A 22,102-nucleotide genomic window follows, 5' to 3' on the forward strand; every position below is an offset into this window, starting at 1 on the left:
CTTTTATATGTTGCATACTTGTTAACCAACATGAACCCAACCTATAAACAAGAGCAGACCACTGTATCAAGCATTTTGACATACGGTAATTATGGCCCCTTTTACACTTAGATAATTGAACATTTTGCTTAAATTGCCATAACTTCTTTATTTATGATCACATTTAATTATTACTTTGACAAAACAACACTTACCTGAATACCACAATGGATTCCACCCAAACAATACCCCATGCCCCTACCCAGAATCCCCCCCAACCTCCCCCCCGCCCCCCCCCCAAACATTTTTTTTTAAAACATCCTCTAATAAATTACCACGCCCCACATTATACCCCCCTCTCACCCCCACCCCCCCTACCCCCCCCCCATTTTTTTTTTAAACATCATCTAATAAATTACCACACCCCACATTATACCCCCCTCTCACCCCCCCTACCCCCCCAATTTTTTTTTTCCCTTTTTTTTGTTTTAAAGATCGTCTAATAAATAATTGAATATGAACAATTTCCCTATGATGGCTTACGTGATACTGTCAAGCACTTGAATAGTTGAGCGCGCTGTCCTCTGACAGCTCTTGTTTATCTTACTGTTAAAGCCACTATCAAGCTCACCAATACTACATATGTACTGTATTATGCTATATAAAAAAATTCAACAACAAACAGTACCATACAATGGTTATTTATTTGTGGTTATCTCCGCCGTCCGTCCGTCCGTCTGTCTGTCTGTCTGTCTGTCCGTCCGTCCTGGCCACTATCTCCTCCTACACTAAAAGCACTAGAACCTTGAAACTTACACACATGGTAGCTATGAGCATATGTGCGACCCTGCACTATTTGGAATTTTGATCTGACCCCTGGGTCAAAAGTAATAGCGGTTGGGGTGGGGCCGCGTCAGAAATTATCACTCATTTTTTTAGGTTATTTTACATTTACTTCTTTATTTCTACACCGATTCACTTCAAATTGATACTGGACCTATCTTATGACAATACGGTCAATCTCAACCATGCATGGCCCCATTCCCAACCCTGGGGCGCCCCGCCCACATAGGCCACACCCACCAAAAATTTCCATTTACTATAATTTTTTCATTTCTACACGGATTCACTTCAAATTGATACTGAACTTTTGTTATGACATTAGGGTCAATCTCAACTATGCATGGCCCCAATCCCAACCCTGGGGCGCCCGCCCACATAGGCCACACCCACCAAAAAATTCCATTTACTATAATTTTTTCATTTCTACACCGATTCACTTCAAATTGATACTGAACTTCTCTTATGACATTAGGGTCAATCTCAACTATGCATGGCCCCATAACCAACCCTGGGGCCCCGCCCACATAGACCACACCCACCCAAAATTGCCTTTACTATAATTTCTTCATTTCTACACCGATTCACTTCAAATTGATATTGAACTTCTCTTATGACAATGCAGTCAATCTCAACTATGCATGGCCCCATTACCAACCCTGGGGCGCCCCGCCCACATAGACCACACCCACCCAAAATTGCCTTTTACTATAATTTCTTCATTTCTACACCGATTCACTTCAAATTGATACTGAATCTCTCTTATGACAATACGGTCAATCTCAACTATGCATGGCCCCATTACCAACCCTGGGGCCCCGCCCACATAGACCACACCCACCCAAAATTGCCTTTTACTATAATTTCTTCTTTTCTACACCGATTCACTTCAAATTGATACTGAACTTCTCTTATGACAATATGGTCAATCTCAGCTATGCATGGCCCCATTACCAACCCTGGGGCACACCTAGGTCAAACATTCGGCGTGGGGATACGCGTCGGCCTCTGCCGGGCCATTTCTAGTTTATACAAGCTATAAATACAAGCTATCCAAGAAATCTACCATTTTCGCCTTCGCTATATTCCAGTTACCCAGAACTCATTTCGGCTTGACATAAAGATTACTCATGAGAGCAGCGTCATGCTTCCGACTCTGACCGAATCCAAGCTCGCATTTGCCCGTAAATGTTTGGATATTTCGCGGGAAATAAAAATTGAATTATTTGTGACACAAAAAAATAAAAACGAGCATTTTGTATCTCATTTAATCAATGTTACCAGACAACATCTAACATTGAAATTTTGCATTGTGCTAAAAGGAACAATGATTTTTGTATGTGTTAGCTTTATTTTACGAAATATTCAATATTTTTTAGCGTGATTGTTACTTTAAATAGACAGTAAGTAAATTATCATGTACTTATACCACAGTTTAAAACAATAACACAATTTAAGCTCTTCAGATAACAAATGACACACATTCTTTCTGCATTTTCAGGAGTGGTTTGCGAAAGGTGGTGACCACTTTGTGGGTGTGATAGTGACCCCGTACAATCCGGGTAATTCTAGTGTCAGTTCCCAGGTCACATGCCTCACAGTGAGCGACGAAATCTCTCCAGACCGAAATTATAGTATGTAATCACAGTTTTATATGATTAATTTTTTTACATTTACATTGTGTAGCACTGCATAGTTAGTCCACTGCTGGTGTAACTGGAGGGGACTATAGGTTTATCCTCGGTCGACTGGTGTAACTGGAGGGAACTATAGGTTTATCCTAGGTCTGCTGCTGTTACTGTAGTGGACTATAGGTTTATCCTCGGTCTGCTGGTGTAACTGGTGGAGACTAAAGGTTTATCCTTGGTCTGCTGGTATAACTAAAGGGGACTATAGGTTTATCCTCTGTCTGCTGGTGTAACTGGAGGGGACTATAGGTTTATCCTCAGTCTGCTGGTATAACTGGAGGGGACTATAGGTTTATTTTCTGTCTGCTGGTTTAACTGGAGGGGACTATAGGTTTATCCTCGATCTGCTGGTGTAACTAAAGGGGACTATAGGTTTATCCTTGGTCTGCTGGTGTAACTGGAGGGGACTATAGGTTTATCCTCGGTCTACTGGTGTTATTGGAGGGGACTATAGGTTTCTCCTTGGTCTGCTGGTGTAACTGGAGGAGACTAAAGGTTTATCCTTCGTCTGCTGGTATAACTGGAGGGGACTAAAGGTTAATCCTTGGTCTGCTGGTTTAACTGGAGGGGACTATAGGTTTATCCTCTGTCTGCTGGTTTTACTGGAGGGGACTATAGTTTTATCCTCGGTCGCTGGTATAACTGGAGGGGACTATAGGTTTATCCTCTGTCTGCTGGTTTAACTGGAGGGGACTCTAGGTTTATCCTCGGTCTGCTGGTGTAACTGGAGGGGACTATAGGTTAATCCTTGGTCTGCTGGAGTAACTGGAGGGGACTATAGGTTTATCCTTGGTCTTCTGGTGTAACTAGAGGGGACTATAGGTTTATCCTCGGTCTACTGGTGTAACTAGAGGAGACTATAGGTTATCCTTGGTCTGCTGGTGTATCAGGAAGGAACTATAGGTTTATCCTCGGTCTGCTGGTGTAATTTGGGGGGACTTTATGTTTATCCTCGGTCTGCTGGTGTAACTGGAGGGGACTAAAGGTTTATCCTCGGTCTGCTGGTGTAACTGGAGGGGACTATAGGTTTATCCTCGGTCTGCTGGTATAACTGGAGGGGACTTTAGGTTTATCCTTGGTCTGCTGGTGTAACTGGAGGTAACTATAGGATTATCCTCGGTCTGCTGGTGTAACTGGAGGGGACTATAGGTTTATCCTTGGTCTGCTGGTGTTACTGGAGGGGACTATAGGTTTATCCTCGGTTTACTGGTGTAACTGGAGGGGACTATAGGTTTATCCGTGGTCTGCTAGTGTAACTGGAATGGACTATAGGTTTATCCTTGGTCTGGTGGTGTAACTGGAGGGGACTATAGGTTTATCCTCGGTCTACTGGTATAACTGTAGGGGACTAAAGGTTTATCCTACTTCTGCTGGTGTAACTGAAGGTGACTATAGGTTTATCCTCGGTCTGCTGGTATAACTGGAGGGGACTATAGGTTTATCCTTGGTCTGCTGGTGTAACTGGAGGGGACTATAGGTTTATCCTAGGTCTGCTGGTGTAACTGGAGGGGACTATCAGTTTATCCTCAGTCTGCTAGTGTAACTGTAGTGGACTATAGGTTCATTCTCGGTCTGCTGGTGTAACTGGAGGGGACTATAAGTTTATCCTCTGTCTGCTGGTGTAACTGTAGTGGACTATAGGTTTATCCTCTGTCTGCTGGTGTAACTGGAGGGGACTATAGGTTTATCCTCAACTGCTGGTGTTACTGGAGATGACTATCGGTTTATCCTTGGTCTGCTGGTGTGACTGGAGGGGACTATAGGTTTATCCTCTGTCTGCTGGTGTAACTGGAGGGGACTATAGGTTTATCCTTGGTCTGCTGGTGTTACTGGAGGGGACTATAGGTTTATCCTCGGTCTGCTGGTGTAACTGGAGGAGACTAAAGGTTTATCCTTGGTCTGCTGGTATAACTAAAGGGGACTATAGGTTTATCCTCTGTCTGCTGGTGTAACTGGAGGGGACTATAGGTTTATCCTCAGTCTGCTGGTTTAACTGAAGGGGACTATAGGTTCAGTCTGCTGGTATAACTGGAGGGGACTATAGGTTTATTCTCTGTCTGCTGGTTTAACTGGAGGGGACTATAGGTTTATCCTCGATCTGCTGGTGTAACTGAAGGGGACTATAGGTTTATCCTTGGTCTGCTGGTGTAACTGGAGGGGACTATAGGTTTATCCTCGGTCTACTGGTGTTATTGGAGGGGACTATAGGTTTATCCTTGGTCTGCTGGTTTAACTGGAGGAGACTAAAGGTTTATCCTTCGTCTGCTGGTATAACTGGAGGGGACTAAAGGTTAATCCTTGGTCTGCTGGTTTAACTGGAGGGGACTATAGGTTTATCCTCTGTCTGCTGGTTTTACTGGAGGGGACTATAGTTTTATCCTCGGTCGCTGGTATAACTGGAGGGGACTATAGGTTTATCCTCTGTCTGCTGGTTTAACTGGAGGGGACTCTAGGTTTATCCTCGGTCTGCTGGTGTAACTGGAGGGGACTATAGGTTAATCCTTGGTCTGCTGGAGTAACTGGAGGGGACTATAGGTTTATCCTTGGTCTTCTGGTGTAACTGGAGGGGACTATAGGTTTATCCTCGGTCTACTGGTGTAACTAGAGGAGACTATAGGTTTATCCTTGGTCTGCTGGTGTATCAGGAAGGAACTATAGGTTTATCCTCGGTCTGCTGGTGTAATTTGGGGGGACTTTATGTTTATCCTCGGTCTGCTGGTGTAACTGGAGGGGACTAAAGGTTTATCCTCGGTCTGCTGGTGTAACTGGAGGGGACTATAGGTTTATCCTCGGTCTGCTGGTATAACTGGAGGGGACTTTAGGTTTATCCTTGGTCTGCTGGTGTAACTGGAGGTAACTATAGGATTATCCTCGGTCTGCTGGTGTAACTGGAGGGGACTATAGGTTTATCCTTGGTCTGCTGGTGTTACTGGAGGGGACTATAGGTTTATCCTCGGTTTACTGGTGTAACTGGAGGGGACTATAGGTTTATCCGTGGTCTGCTAGTGTAACTGGAATGGACTATAGGTTTATCCTTGGTCTGGTGGTGTAACTGGAGGGGACTATAGGTTTATCCTCGGTCTACTGGTATAACTGTAGGGGACTAAAGGTTTATCCTACTTCTGCTGGTGTAACTGAAGGTGACTATAGGTTTATCCTCGGTCTGCTGGTATAACTGGAGGGGACTATAGGTTTATCCTTGGTCTGCTGGTGTAACTGGAGGGGACTATAGGTTTATCCTAGGTCTGCTGGTGTAACTGGAGGGGACTATCAGTTTATCCTCAGTCTGCTAGTGTAACTGTAGTGGACTATAGGTTCATTCTCGGTCTGCTGGTGTAACTGGAGGGGACTATAAGTTTATCCTCTGTCTGCTGGTGTAACTGTAGTGGACTATAGGTTTATCCTCTGTCTGCTGGTGTAACTGGAGGGGACTATAGGTTTATCCTCAACTGCTGGTGTTACTGGAGATGACTATCGGTTTATCCTTGGTCTGCTGGTGTGACTGGAGGGGACTATAGGTTTATCCTCTGTCTGCTGGTGTAACTGGAGGGGACTATAGGTTTATCCTTGGTCTGCTGGTGTTACTGGAGGGGACTAAAGGTTTATCCTCGGTTTACTGTTGTAAATGGAGGGGACTATAGGTGTATCCTTGGTCTGCTGGTGTAACTGGAACGGACTATAGGTTTATCCTCGGTCTGCTGGTGTAACTGGAATGGACTATAGGTTTATCCTCGGTCTACTGGTATAACTGGAGGGGGCTAAAGGTTTTTCCTAGGTCTGCTGGTGTAATTGGAGGAGACTATAGGTTTATCCTTGGTCTGCTGGTATATCTGGAGGGGACTATAGGTTTATCCTCGGTCTGCTGGTGTAACTGGAGGGGACTGTACGTTTATCCTTGGTCTGCTGGTGTAACTGGAGGGAACTATAGGTTTATCCTCGGTCTGCTGGTGTAACTGGAGGAAACTGTAAGTTTATCCTCGGTCTTCTGGTGTAACTGGAGGGGACTATAGGTTTATCCTCGGTCTGCTGGTGTAACTTGAGGGGACTATAGGTTCAGTCTGCTGGTATAACTGGAGGGGACTATAGGTTTATCCTCTGTCTGCTGGTTTAACTGGAGGGGACTATAGGTTTATCCTCGGTCTGCTGGTGTAACTGAAGGGGACTATAGGTTTATCCTTGGTCTGCTGGTGTAACTGGAGGGGACTATAGGTTTATCCTCGGTCTACTGGTGTAACTGGAGGGGACTATAGGTTTATCCTTGGTCTGCTGGTGTAACTAGAGGAGACTAAAGGTTTATCCTTTGTCTGCTGGTATAACTGGAGGGGACTATAGGTTTATCCTCGGTCTGCTGGTGTAACTGAAGGGGACTATAGGTTTATCCTTGGTCTGCTGGTGTAACTGGAGGGGAATATAGGTTTATCCTCGGTCTACTGGTGTAACTGGAGGGGACTATAGGTTTATCCTCGGTCTGCTGGTGTAACTGGAGGAGACTAAAGGTTTATCCTTCGTCTGCTGGTATAACTGGAGGGGACTATAGGCTTATCCTCTGTCTGCTGGTTAAACTGGAGGGGACTATAGGTTTATCCTCTGTCTGCTGGTTTAACTGGAGGGGACTATAGGTTTATCCTCGGTCTGCTGGTTTAACTGGAGGGGACTATAGGTTTATCCTCGGTCTGCTGGTTTAACTGGAGGGGACTAAAGGTTTATCCTCGGTCTGCTGGTTAAACTGGAGGGGACTATAGGTTTATCCTCGGTCTGCTGGTTTAACTGGAGGGGACTATAGGTTTATCCTCGGTCGCTGGTATAACTGGAGGGGACTATAGGTTTATCCTCTGTGTTCTGGTTTAACTGGAGGGGACTATAGGTTAATCCTTGGTCTGCTGGAGTAACTGGAGGGGACTATAGGTTTATCCTTAGTCTTCTGGTGTAACTGGAGGGGACTATAGGTTTATCCTCGGTCAACTGGTGTTACTGGAGGAGACTATAGGTTTATCCTTGGTCTGCTGGTGTATCAGGAAGGAACTTTAGGTTTATCCTCGGTCTTCTGGTGTAATTTGGGGGGACTTTATGTTTATCTTCTGTCTGCTGGTGTAACTGGAGGGGACTAAAGGTTTATCCTAGGTCTGCTGGTGTAACTGGAGGGGACTTTAGGTTTATCCTCGGTCTGCTGGTATAACTGGAGGGGACTTTAGGTTTATCCTTGGTCTGCTGGTGTTACTGGAGGGGACTATAGGTTTATCCTCGGTTTACTGGTGTAACTGGAGGGGACTATAGGTTTATCCGTGGTCTGCTAGTGTAACTGGAATGGACTATAGGACTCCTTGGTCTGGTGGTGTAACTGGAGGGGACTATAGGTTTATCCTTGGTCTACTGGTATAACTGGAGGGGACTAAAGGTTTATCCTAGTTCTGCTGGTGAAACTGAAGGAGACTATAGGTTTATCCTTGGTCTGCTGGTATATCTGGAGGGGACTATAGGTTTATCATTGGTCTGCTGGTGTAACTGGAGGGGACTATAAGTTTATCCTAGGTCTGCTGGTGTAACTGGAGGGGACTATCAGTTTATCCTCGGTCTGCTGGTGTAACTGTAGTGGACTATAGGTTTATCCTCGGTCTGCTGGTGTAACTGGAGGGGACTATCGGTTAGTCCTCAGTCTGCTGGTGTAACTCTAGTGGACTATAGGTTCATCCTCGATCTGCTGGTGTAACTGGAGGGGACTATTGGTTTACAGTATATTCGGTCTGCTGGTGAAACTGTAGTGGACTATAGGTTTATCCTTGGTCTGCTGGTGTAACTGGAGGGGTCTATAGGTTTATCCTCAGCTGCTGGTGTAACTGGAGATGACTATCGGTTTAGCCTTGGTCTGCTGGTGTAACTGGAGGGGACTATAGGTTTATCCTTGGTCTGCTGGTGTAACTGGAGGTCCGCTGGTGTAACTGGAGGTGACTCTAGGTTTATCCTCGGTCTACTGGTGTAGCTGGAGGGGACTATAGGTGTATCCTCGGTCTGCTGGTGTACCTGTAGTGGACTATAGGTTTATCCTCGGTCTGCTGGTGTAACTTGAGGGGACTATAGGTTTATCCTCAACTGCTGGTGTAACTGGAGGGGACTATAGGTTTATCCTCGGTCTGCTGGTGTAACTGGAGGGGACTATAGGTTTATCCTCGGTCTGCTGGTGTAACTGGAGGGGACAATATGTTTATCCTTGGTCTGCTGGTATAACTGGATAGGACTGTAGGTTTATCCCCGGTCTGTATTTGTGTCTGTCTGAATCCAGATTCTTCTATGACTCAAAAAGTACTGAAGCTAGGTTGATGAAGTTTGGTATATGGATAAAGCGCCATTTGGGGAATATGCATGTTATTAGCCCCCCCCCTCCTTAGCCTACAGTGCGTGTAGTTAACTGTTGTGGTTGTTGTCACTCAAAGGTTTGTGTTCTTGTTGTATGTGTCGTCTACAATTAGCTTTAAACAAAATTATCTCCTAAAAATCAGGGCGGATTTTCTTGAACCATTTATCAGAATGATCCTTGGGTGACCTTCTTTCGAAATTGATAAATCATTTAAATTGAAATCTTTTCAGTCCGCTGCATACTATGGTCACATGAGCTTAAATATATTTTAAAAGTAGAATCTTTTCCTCTGAAACTGCAAGGTTCAGAGGTTTAATGTTTGCAGTGTAACATTATAGAGTAGTCTTCTACTAAGTTTATTAAAATCATACTCGTGTTTTCAAAACTGGCTGGGCCCTATTGGTTACATTACTTATAATGACTTACAATATACACATGTATAACTTAAATCGGTTTTCTCTGAAACCACAAGCCCAGATCTTCGATATTTGGTCAGAAACATCAGATAGAGGTCTTGTACAAAGTATGTTCAAACTATGCTCCTGGGGTCAAAACTGGCCATGCCCATTCAAATATCAATATAGACTTATAATGTAAATAACTTACACGATCTTTTTTGGAACAGCAAGGGTCAGGGATTAAGTACTTGGTTTGTAACATGGTATATCTGTCTTCTATAAAAAAAAATTGCAAATCATGGACAATGATTTGGGACAACTCAGGAATAAGGACAAGATGTACCCAGACTGGGTATGTGGGGTAGAGATATTTTAAAGAATATTCGTATCAAACAGCTTGTTGGATACTAGCCAGGCCCTATTTGCAGGTGAGGGGTCTAGGGCCATCTTGCGCCTCTTGTTTAAGTGTTTTCATTATGAAAAAATTGTGGTTGTGATAGAAACCTACATCAGAATATTGTGTTAACACAAACAGTGCTCAAGCTAGGCGGATGAAACGCAATGTGTGCATTGCGGGCCATATTAGTTATAAGCAATTTATTTCATTTTTCTCTGTCCGTGCGTCCATCTGTAAATCTGTATCCTGAGATAACAACACATAACACTTTAGCTAGATTGATGAAACTAAGTATGTTGATAGAGGGCCATATCAGAAAAATGCACATTATTTCCTATGAATATAAATTAGCAGAGGTTGATGGCTAGTGGGCTCCAGCTAATTAGTCCCCTACCGGTTTCACCGGAGGGGACTTATGGTTTGCGCTCTGTGTGTCTGTCAGTCTGTCTGTCACACTTTTCTGGATCCTGCAATAACTTTAAAAGTTCTTATTTTTTTTTCATGAAACTTAAACCATGGATAGATGGCAATAAAGACATTATGCACATCATTTCAATTTGATCCTACATAAAAAATTTTGGTTGCTATTTTTTTTTTCTGACAATGGTGGAGCCGGTAGGGGACTTATATTGCTGGCAATATAGTCTTGTTTATATTAAAATGTTATGTTTATTTAAATAGAATCTGATTGCTACATATAAATATTTTCGCTATGGGTAAAAATGGGGTATTGAGTGCTGATCATGCAATGATATGAATATATTGAATGTAATGACTTTATACTTGAAATTTAGATATCCCGTACAAGTTTGATTTCTGCACATGCCCATGTGAAGAGAATGAGCTGCTAACTGTAGCGCAGAGTGCTCGACAATTGGCTGCCAGTTACGCCACGTTCCCATCAAATCTCAAGGTGGACATGGGATTGAAGTTTAGACCTGGAATGACCTGTCTTGATAAGGTGAGTTGATTTAATTTGTCACATTATTGCACTGACTCATTACAGGTAGTCACGCTTAGTCCGTCTGTCTGTTTATCCGCATAAAATGTTAAAAATATGTGGAGCAAACTTTTTCCACATTTCTTAACTGACACCGACTGGGGAATTCTGTGTTAACAAATGCAGCATCTTGTTCATCTCTAGTTATCTGAGCATTTCTGAATGATTTTCCATTGGACAAAGTTGACAATTTGGTAAGGGTTATTAGTAATGTTTGTGACAAAATGTAAGTTAAATTTTATATCAAATAAAAGTGTTTGATTACAGAGGTATGTTTAAAACTCATAGCTGTAGATAGTTTTGTTAAAAACATCTTAGCATCTACAAAGGATTAGTTCCTCTCATGCAATTCTCGTTATACGGATATCACCCAGAAGCTTTTCAAGATTTCACTTGCATTTATAATAAGGGAGCCAGCAAAGAATTATGTGTTTGTAATGCTTACATGATATTCACTGATTAGAAAAGAACACAGTTATTTTTGTATTTTTGTTTAACAACCCGCATTGGGCAACATAGTAAAATGCATGTCTTGTATATAGTCCCAACATATTTTGTCAGATCATGTTTAAATCAGAATAGTGTATGCACTATTATTGGTTTTTTTCTTCCAATGAACAACTAATTGTCATTTTAATTATTTACTTTTTGACAAATTCAGACTAAAATCCTTATGGTTTCATCCCTTTCTGTCCTAATTGTGGATAATTTAAGCCTATCCAAAAGATATCCCTTATGGGGATAAAGATAATAAAATAAAATAGTTTGGCTTAATCTTATCCAAATTTAACCAAAATATATCTTTTTTATATACAATCCCTTCCAAAAAAATATATCCTAAAATGTAAGATAACTGAAAGTTATTCGCTGGATAAGAGCTGTCTAGATTTACACAATTGGCTACTGATCACCAAATTGTTATCAAGCCAATGAACAAGGTTTTATACATCGAAAATTAATGTAAGATATGGTGGGTCCCACTTGTCCTCTTGGTAGAAACTATTGCAGTCTTACCTCTTGTCTTGACTGTGTCTTGCTTGTCATTTCAGCTCTGTGAGTCATTGAAGGCTTATGACCTGATAGAAGACCAGGGTTACTTGATTCAAAGTGTTCAAGAAGCATTCAAGGCAGTGGTAAAACCGGCTTCGAAAACTATCACCAATTCTTCTTACATGATTGACCAACCTGACAAGTTTTTTTTCCCATTACACGAGAATTCTTCATCCAATCTTTCAGACGATGAGCTACCAGAAGTTAAACAGGAACTGGATTGCTTGATTAACATAAATGAAGAACTAGTTGATTATACAGACTGTGTGGTTGAAGTCAAACAGGAGCCTAATGTTTAAGACTGTGTTGTTGAAATTAATGAGGAACCTATTGGAGTTAAAGTTAATCTCAATAAAGCAAATGGTATAGTTGAAATAAATCAGGGATAAGAGGAAGTAGTCTAAATGTTTGAAGTGAAACAAGATATAGGAAAGCAGATTACAGGAGTGAAATAAATCGGGAACCATTTGAATAACAGTATTATGTTCACTCAAGCATTATTCAAGATAAGGCTATATGTAAAGTTGAAATTGAACATGATACAGGTACAGGAGATTGTGTGCTTGATCATGGAAATATTATGATACCCCTAAAAGAAAGAGAAGATTTCTTTTAAAGATACATGTTTTCCCTACTTGATGTTAATTTTTAGAATCCTTTTGGAAAGATGTGTTGAGCTATTATTTGATCTATCTGGTGAAGTATCCAGTGTTAAGCGCGGTGTACAGTCTTGGGATCTTTATTTCAGACAAAGAAAGTTCATCATTATATAAAAAGAACAAAAAAAGTTGGGCAAAATATAACACGGTGGGAGATATAACTGGAATGTACCTAGATATTTCAAAAGGATGGGACATAAAAATGTACATGGGCGCCAGTCTGCTTAAGACAAATCCTTATGTTCATTTCTTTAGCTCTTACTTGATGTCTCAGTCGGACCACCTCTTCCTGAAAAGGACTAGTACATTTCATGATTATGTGATTCTTATGTCTTCCTACACACAAAAAATTTGTTAGTGTCTTACCAAGATAATTTTTCTATTTTGAGAGCTTTTTGTCCATAGACAACAAAATATGAAGACATCAATTTGTTGTTATTGATTGTAGTATTAATTACTTGTTAAACGCTGCTTTAGAGTAAAGAATGTTTTTTTTAGTTCTCTGAATCAGTCTTAATGAGATTTTTCATTTTATATTGGAATTTTGTTGTTAATGAGATGTTAATCGTGATTATGGAACTTTGTTGTGTTGTACATCATGTATTGAATGCATACAATTGATGTACCGGTACTGAGTGCACTTGAATTTAATCTGTTAAATATTCTGATTTACTTCACGGTAAAATCTTTTTGAAACATAATATTCAGATATAACTAACTTATACTCACTCTATTTAAATGTTCAAGGGACAAATAAAATGTAAACAAACGCACACACGTGTTTTGAAGGATGAGTTTACCTTACCAGGGACTTATAGCATGATTATTTTGAAGATAATTGGCACAATTAGTGTGCCATTTGCAGTGATATATCTTGCTCCAAATTTGGTTGTGCATATGATATTCTTATTTCCAAAATGTTTCAAGCGACATTCCTTATTCAAGATTGCCCAGTTCACTTTCCAAACGCCTTATGATTGTATTGTCAGGATCTCTCCGGAATTCTCAATTGCTTTATGTGACATTTATACACAAAATCTATTATATTGCTGCAAATCCGATTTTTGACTGCAGGTTGCCCTCTGACGTCATAATCCAGTTTGTTTAAGATATTTCTTTAGTCCAGATTTCTTCTATAACATCATTAGGCAAGATAACGCATCATGGCATTCATTGGTCCCAGTTTCTCGGGTATCACAATTCTTGATCTAGATTGCTTTTTAAGACAGTTCTTTGGCCAGATTACTCATCAATACAATTTTTGTCCAAAAAACCTTGCATGCCATTCTAAGGTTCCGATCGCCATTTATAATATCCCTTAGTCCAGATTGCGTCTTATTTCATCTTTTGGAGCAGATTGTGTCTTAGGACATTCCAAGTTCAGGTTGGATTTTTATGACATTTCTTAATCCAGATTGTTTTTAAGAACATACAATAGTCCAATTTTATTTTTTGACATTCCATAGTCCTGACTACATCCATTCCTAAGTCCAGGTTGCATCTAATGACACTGCCTACTCAAGATTGCATCTTAAGACATGTCTAAGTACAGCTTTTCTTCTAATACATGCCTTAGTCAACTTTGCCTGTTATGACATTCCTTAGTCCATTTGCCTCATATGACATTCCTAAGTCCAATATGCCTCTCATGACATCACTTAGTCCAATTTTCCTCTCATAACATTCCTTTGTCAAGTTTGCCTCTAATGACATTCCTTAGTCCAATTTGCCTCTTATGACATTCCTTAGTCCAATTTTCCTCTCATGACATTCCTTAGTCCAACTTGCCTCGTATGGCATTCCTTAGTCCAATTTGCATCTTATGACGTACCTTAGTCCAATTTGCCTCTTATGACATTCCTTAGTCCAACTTGCCTCTTATGACAACCATAAGTCCACTTTGTATCTCATGACATTCCTTAGTACAACCTGCCTCTTATGACATTCCTTAGTCCAATTTGCCTCACATGAGATTCCTTAGTCCAATTTATATCTCATGACATTCCTTAGTCCAAATTGCCTCTTATGACATTCCTTTGCCCAATTTGTATCTCATGACACTCCTTAGTCCACTTTGCCTCTTATGACATTTATTATTCCAACTTGCCTCTTATGCCATTCCTTTTTCCAACTTGCCTTTCATGACATTCTTTAGTCCACTTTAATCTCATTACATTTTTAAGTCCAACTTGCTTCTTATGACATTCCTTAGTCCAACTTACCTCTTATGACATTCCTTAGTCCAATTTGTATCTCTTGACATTCCTTTGTCCAACTTGCCTATTCTGACATTCCTTATTCCAATTTGTATCTCTTGACATTCCTTTTTCCACTTTGCCTTTTATGAGTCTCCTTAGTCCAATTTGTATCTCATGATATTTCTTAGTTCAACTTGTCTCTTATGACATTCCTTAGTCTACTTTGCCTCTTATGACATTCCTTAGCTCAATTTGCCTCTCATGACATTCCTTTGTCCCAATTGTATCTCATGACATTCCTTAGTCCAATTTGCCTCTCATGATATTCCTTTGTCCAAATTGTATCTCATGACATTCCTTAGTACAACTTGCTTCGTATGACATTCCCTAGTCCGATTTGTTTCTCATGACATTTTTAAGTTCAACTGGCCTCTCATGACATTCCTTAGTCCAATTTGTATTTCAAGACATTCCTTAGTCCACTTTGCCTCATATGACATTCCTTTGTCCAACTTTCCTCTTATGACATTCCTAAGTCCAACTTACATCTTATGGCTTTTCTTAGTCCAATTTTCCTCTTATGAATTCCTTATTCCAATTTGCCTCTTATGACATTCCTTAGTCAAACTTGCCTCTTATGGTATTTCTTAGTCCAACTTGCCTTTTACTACACTTCTTAGTCACATTCCTTTGTCCAACTTTTCTCCTTTGGCATTCTTTAGTCCTATTTTTCTCTTATGACATTCCTTTGTCCAACTTGCCTCTAAGTATATTCTTAGTCCAACTTTTCTCTTATGAAATGTTTTAGTCATGTTTGCCCCTTATGACATTCCTAAGTACAGCTTTTTTTAATAAGATTCGTAATTCCTGATTTCCTGTCATGGAATTCCATTTTCCTAAATTCCTAATATGACCTTCCTTTTTTTCAGTTTGTCTCTTTTGTCATTCTTTAGACCACCTTGCCTGTCATCAGATTCCTTAGTACGGCTTGTCTGTCATGATATTCCTTAGTCAAGTTTGCATCTTATGACAGTCCTGCGTCCAGACTACCTTTCATGATATTCTGTACTTCAGATTTTCATGGTTTTCCCAATTATTGATTGCCTGTCATGACATTCTTTTGTTAAGCTGGCATTTCATAACAATCTGAAGTCCAGTTTGCCTGTCATGACATTCATAAGTCAAGATTGTCTGTAATGACATTCCTTAGTCCTGCTTGCCTGTTATGACTTTCCTTAATTCTGATTGGCTGGTGTGAATGGCAGAATGCCTGTTAAGACATTCCTTAGTTTAGATTACCTGTTATATCATTCATTACCTCAGCTTGCCTGACATAATATACCTGGCCCAGTTTGCCTCTTATGACAGTCCTTAGTCTAGAAGAGGTTATGGTTTTCCTTACTTCAGATGGCCTAGTATGGCATTCCTTTGGCCAGGTTGCTTTGGAAGACATTCCTTAGTCCAGATTTCTGTCAAGTAGTCTTGCTTGCCTGTCATTCAATTGTTTAGTCCAGCTTGGCTGTCTTGACTCTCTTTAGTCTTGATGTGCCTAAAGTCAGATTGCTCTGTCCTGGCCTTCTTTAGTGCAGCTTGCCTGTCATACAATTTCTTAAACCTGCTTGTCTGTCATTAAATTATTTAGTCCTGATTGTCTCTCATGACATTCTCTACTCCAGATTATGTCATGACATTCCTGATCGCAGCTTGCATATTCCTATATCTATTCCTTTGTCCAGGTTGCTAGTTATGTAAATCCTTAATTCCGATTGAGTGTTGTGAAATTATTTTCTCCATATTTCCTGTTATGACAGACCTTATTGTAGATTCCCTGTTATAATTCTAAATTAGGGTTACCAGATATGGCATGCTTTAGTCCAGATTGCCTATTGCGACATTTTTATGACATACTGCCTCTTTTGGCACTCCTTGGTCGAGATGGCATCAAATGACAATCGTCAGTCCGGATAACATTTCATCACATTTCTTAGTCCAGTTGGCCTTTCATGACATTTCTTTCTCCAGATTACTTTAATGAATTGCCCTGTCCACCTATACTCAGTTTTATCTCATGAAGTGACATGCCATGACATGTACTCTCTAGCTGATCACGTGAGATTACACATGGCATCATGTGACACAGCTGATTCACGATCGGACTCAGCTATGCCAACATCTTGCCTGATGTTAACCCACAATATGTGTGTTTAAAGCTGGGACACCAGAACCGGGTACACGATTTTGTACTAGGAAATAAGGATATTCACTGACTAAACGAAGCTGCAAACGAATATATTTTTATCTTACTAAAGATGTGTTTCCATCAAACGGAAAACATGCGCGTTTTAGACTTACAAAAAGCACTAAAGAGATGTGGTTCGCATAAGTCTGTGTTGCACGATGTCGTTTCTATTGAGTCTGTCGGCGTCGAATATTGTCCTCGCCAGAGAAATAGACCATTTCATACCGTAAGTTTACTATTAAAATATTTCAAAACTATTTCTTAGATGTTGGTCAACAAATCGCAGACTGGAGCCGCTAAAAGCTGAAATTAGAGTATCTGCATTAACAAAGCACGTGACAGAGCTACTGTATATTGCTTTTTCCCTTCCTTTTATTTCTTTTTAATATGCGAACCATTTGCACAAGAAAATGCTGCCCAGTTAAAGGATGTTGAGATAATATGAAATGAAGAACTTCAACAATCACGTATTTGTTCACCCGCAATAGATATATCATCAGAAATAGTTTAATTTATAACATAAATACCTCGGCGAAAATAAAACATTGGTTCAATTTTTTTATATGAACACGCTGGGCGGCCTATTAGCTGCGGCCAGTGCACACATGCGTGTACGTGTTTAAGTCTCATTGACAAAATAGATAACTCTCAAACAATTGCAATAATAATCCACTCGTGTGTTTAAACTCGATATACGGCGTTCTTCAACAGAAATACCCGTGACCATCCTGTAAAAAATATTTGAATCAGACGCATTTTGTGTTGGAATAGTGGCTCCAAGTTTTTATTGGCTGCACAAGTAACATGGTTAATATACACCTGATTTGTTTTCTAAAATATGTTCGAAGATTTCCAATCTCCTGTGAAATGGCTTATATATACATGTCGAGAAATATATATTAACCTGTGCGGACTGAAAAGGGAAATCACAAATATTAATTATTGCTGAAACTATATTGCATAAAACAATGACTTTTTAATGTATTTTGAGTGTTTATACAATTACTTACTGGCAACTAGAACTGAAATGACGCAACTTATGTCTTGATACTAACATTTAGTATCTGACGTCTTCGGGAGTATCCATATTCTATGGAATATACGCTTCCATAGTATTTATATATTGCGAAAACTCGAAAATAGTGTCGAAAAGATTGCGCGCACCCAGCTCTACGGAAGCGTATATGGTACACCCTAATAATATGGTCATGTCGATTAATTTATATCGACTTACTGTGATATAAATTGGTATTTCGACATAGTTTTGTGGACTTTTCCAAATTTATTTTACTCGCGATAACGACATTAAGTTAAAGTCTCGACGTTAATGTTTCCGGCTTTCCCCGAAAAAATATTTGGTCGACATGATCTAAGTCGACAAATCAACATAATTTTTGGCGGCGTGCTTTTGTGAAAATGAATTGCCATCATAGTTTTAGTCGACACAATTAGTTATTTTTTACGCCATGACACCTTTTTCATATCATTCAGTCATAGAATGTTGACATCATCACAGCATCAGCTTCCATACAGCACATGTGAATAATAAGGTACATGATACATTATCATGTCCACATAATTATGTTCCTGTGTTATAGCCAGCGAAGAAAGACAGCCACCAGATGTCACCGTTAAATCGAATGAAGAAATGTGCGTGCGGCGTAATATTTGAGATGATATTGCTAAGGCTGGTAAAGAAAATAGGCGCACGATCGAAGTTTTTTTTTTTAATTTTACAACGGATGGTTTTTCATTTATCCATTTAGGCGGCTTATAATTTCATTGTTCCTTTATGTTTTAAAAGGACCGTAGCAAATGTTAAAATGCTGATAAAGTTTAAATATTTTGACGTACTTTAAACAGGCGATGTTTCTTAACGAACTTGTTAAAGGTGAAATCCAGAGCTAGAAAGGACGTTTTTAAAGCTTGTATAATGTACGTTCAGTTAAAACAAAACTTTGCTGTAATTGAATTACTTGGGAAGTAAATCAAAATAAAAGATATTAAAAGATTTCCATCTAACCAATTGATCACGAATTCAATTTTGAAGCAGAGGACCGTCGGTCCGCCTAGAGGCAAACTCGAGTCGACCAAATTTCAATATTCTCTGTATAATTTATTTTTCCAAATAAAAAACATCGAAACTAAGATTTGTTTTTTTAAGATGAAATCCTATACGATACGAGGGAATTTGTTATTTCCAATTCAAACTCAAAATCTGACAGTGGAAAGAGATGAAGACAACAGTGTCCTCTAATTCAGCCATGTTATTACATGTATTTATTAAATATTTTTTATTTGCAAGCTTACAGTCTAGACACCAATTTTATTTACGTGCATTTTGAATGCAATCGGATTATTGTACTTTCGGCTAACTGGCAAACTAGTTAAAAAAGTTCTCTAGTTCAGTCTGGTAAAAAAATAAATAAATGTTATTTAAATTTAATCTTTGAAGTTTTGCGAAAAATATAGCAGGAGTCAACCAAGCCCACAATTGTAGGGAGAAGTGAGTTCTTTTTTTCTAAATTAAAGAATGAGTTTAATGACAACTTTGATAAAGGCCTGTAAAACTTGTCCATACTAGCCAATCTATCAATGTAGTTGCGTTTGAATTTGCCAATAACTGCAAATCATATTGCGAACATACATAAAACATACTATCACGCAATTTTAAACAATTTCAGACAAGGCGAATTTAAAATTTACGATCACAGTAAACGAGTAACATTAAGTTGATTGTCACATTAGAGGTAAGGCAAAATAGAATGCACTGGCTGAAATGAAATCGTCACCCCTGAAATCGCGCTATTCTTATATGTTATACAAATAAGAATGAAAAACTTTCGTTGAACAGACAGAGATCTTCTGGTGAAACATAAAGGCCGCAACATTATGGGACAATTATGGTATCGACTGGATATTGTTATGGATGTAAACACCTGTGGTCAAAATGAACATAAGTGTATTTATAATTCGTTAATGCGATTGTTTTTCATTTGTTGAACTTAATAATGTGACTTTTTATTGAAATGGTTTTTCAAAATCACAGGTATATATTAGCAAATAATTAGATAAATTAGCTCTTTGAAATAAATCTTCAATGCCAAAAATTGAAGGACAGTTATCAAACGAGTAGGTATGGCCCGATAAAGGCTTCTATTTAATAAGTCCAAATGATTGAGTAGTAATTTGCCTTAATACTATCTCGCAAAGCACGCTTTTTGCGAAACTTTTTCGTTTCGAATTTCTTGTCTGACCTTAGCAACGCAGCCCGATCAATCGCTCCAACAAAACGTACAAAAAGATAGGATCGACAAATTTTCTTTGGTCGATATACGTTTTAAAAATGCCTTGTCAAAATTTCTATAGCTGCTATTGAGCGAACCCATTGAAATATTTATTCGCCCAGGCAATTCATAATTGATTATTAGCCTTCACAATCGCGGCGGCTGTTTTCAGCACCAATTACCACTTTTGTCGAGCTACCTTCATTTTTTTTTTCATTTCTACATAAAACGCGAAGTAGCTCATGTATTTGTATAAGAACTTCAAGTGTTTTGCTTGAGATTGATTTCCATATAACCATATCGTTCAGCCCGAAAGGTATAATCGACCGCGTGAAATTTCATTTGATTTTACTCGCACACGAAAGAATCTTCATGTTTTTTTTTTGTTAAATTAGTTTGATATAGATCTATTTAAGTACTTAGCACTAAGTGAGAAAACTGTTTGAAAAGTAAACCTATTATTATCGCAAAAATTAAACCGAGGTGAGCATTGGTAGCAATAACAGCACCACTGATCCGACCATACGCACAAGTAAGATATCTCATATTTTAGATATTTTTTTTTGTGGTTTTCAATATTTGTCATTTATTTGATTGAAGTAGTGAACCATGTAAAAAGTTGCAAACTAAATGCATTTAACTGTATTATACCTTTTGCAATACGAGTCGCGTTCTGAGAAAACTGGACTTAATGCATGTGCGTAAAGTGTCATCCCAGATTAGCCTGGGTAGTCCACACAGGCTAATCAGGGACGACACTTTCCGCCTAAACTTGATTTTTGGTAAGTAGGGACTTTCTTGAAACTAAAAATACCATACTATCGGAAAGTGTCGTCCCTGATTAGCCTGTGCGGACTGCACAGGCTAATCTGGGACGACACTTTACGCACATGCATTACGCCCAGTTCTCAGAACAAGGCTCATATATAGGTATGTGCGTATCATGCAGACATCTATGTGTCGTCCAATGTAACGCGCGAACAACTTGCAGCAGCATCATGTTCGACGACAACATTAGTCGTGTTCTGATATAACTGGGCATAATGCATGTGCGTAAAGTGTCGTCCCAGATTAGCATGTTCAGACCGCACAGAGATGACACTTTCGGCTTAATTGAATTTTTGCTAAGAAGAGACTTCATTTAAACGAAAAATGTCTTAAAAGCGGAAAGTGTCGCCCCTGATAAGCCTGTGATGACTGCACAGGCTTATTTGGGACGACACTTTACGCACATGCATTTAGCCCAGTGTTCTCAGAACACGGCTTGCATTATCAACAACCACAACAGCAGCATCGTCATCAACATCACCACCATAAATTGCGGCAACAGTAGCATATATTCTGATGTTATGACAAGTACGATCCCCTACTATTTGATAGCAGAATCGAGAACGCAACTATTATTATTATATAGCTAGTTATACTATATCGTACACTTAACGCTTTAACGGCACAACATTGACAATCACACATTAGTGTTATGACATTAGTTATCAAATACTGAGGTAATACCGTTGTCAATAACAAAATGCTGGTATGCGACTGTTAATCGCTGTTTCCTGTTCTGATATTTTAATCACGCATTTATATTTAAGTATGGTTAATCATACTAATTGGTTAAAAATATAACATTAAATCATAATGTCATATCATTTTCAACAAAGTTATAATGTTGGAAATTTGTTATATGTTAAACTACACTTCACAGGGCTAAAAAAACTCGAAATGTTAAGCTGAAAATAAAAACGCCACAACACCGGCTTTTATAAATAACGAAAGATGCAGTAAATTTAAATTAGTAGTCCTATGGTAACACTTGAACAATTATTATATATTTACTTACCTTCTGGTCCGTACATATACCGAGCGAAAACACAAAAATGTAAGCCAACCCGGTATAATATTATCTTAATATATCTATATATATACTAAATATAGGAGTAAAAAGAAATGTCCTTTTTCGAAAAAAAAGCATCTGCTGCGGGTCCAACTTTTCTCGAAGCCATTGACACAAC

At 39.3% G+C, this 22,102-nt stretch overlaps 1 protein-coding gene across 2 annotated transcripts in view; it reads left to right on the top strand.

The window, feature by feature from the left end:
- Positions 1-12,186, top strand: part of LOC127862222 (histone H2A deubiquitinase MYSM1-like) — a 42,214-nt gene extending 30,028 nt beyond the window's left edge. The window contains exons 13-15 of one of the 2 annotated variants that reach the window (XM_052401251.1): positions 2,321-2,453; positions 10,449-10,615; positions 11,704-12,186. In XM_052401251.1, coding sequence (XP_052257211.1) covers positions 2,321-2,453; positions 10,449-10,615; positions 11,704-12,003 — 600 coding nt within the window. In that variant the 3' untranslated portion in view covers positions 12,004-12,186. Of the gene's footprint in view, positions 1-1,910; positions 2,004-2,320; positions 2,458-10,448; positions 10,616-11,703 lie in introns of those variants that run through there. The other variant, XR_008040503.1, reaches the window with a different exon arrangement.
- Positions 12,187-22,102: the final 9,916 nt, after the last annotated feature.

The sequence above is a fragment of the Dreissena polymorpha genome, chromosome 16 (genome assembly GCF_020536995.1).
Source record: "Dreissena polymorpha isolate Duluth1 chromosome 16, UMN_Dpol_1.0, whole genome shotgun sequence".
Classification (NCBI taxonomy): domain Eukaryota; kingdom Metazoa; phylum Mollusca; class Bivalvia; order Myida; family Dreissenidae; genus Dreissena; species Dreissena polymorpha.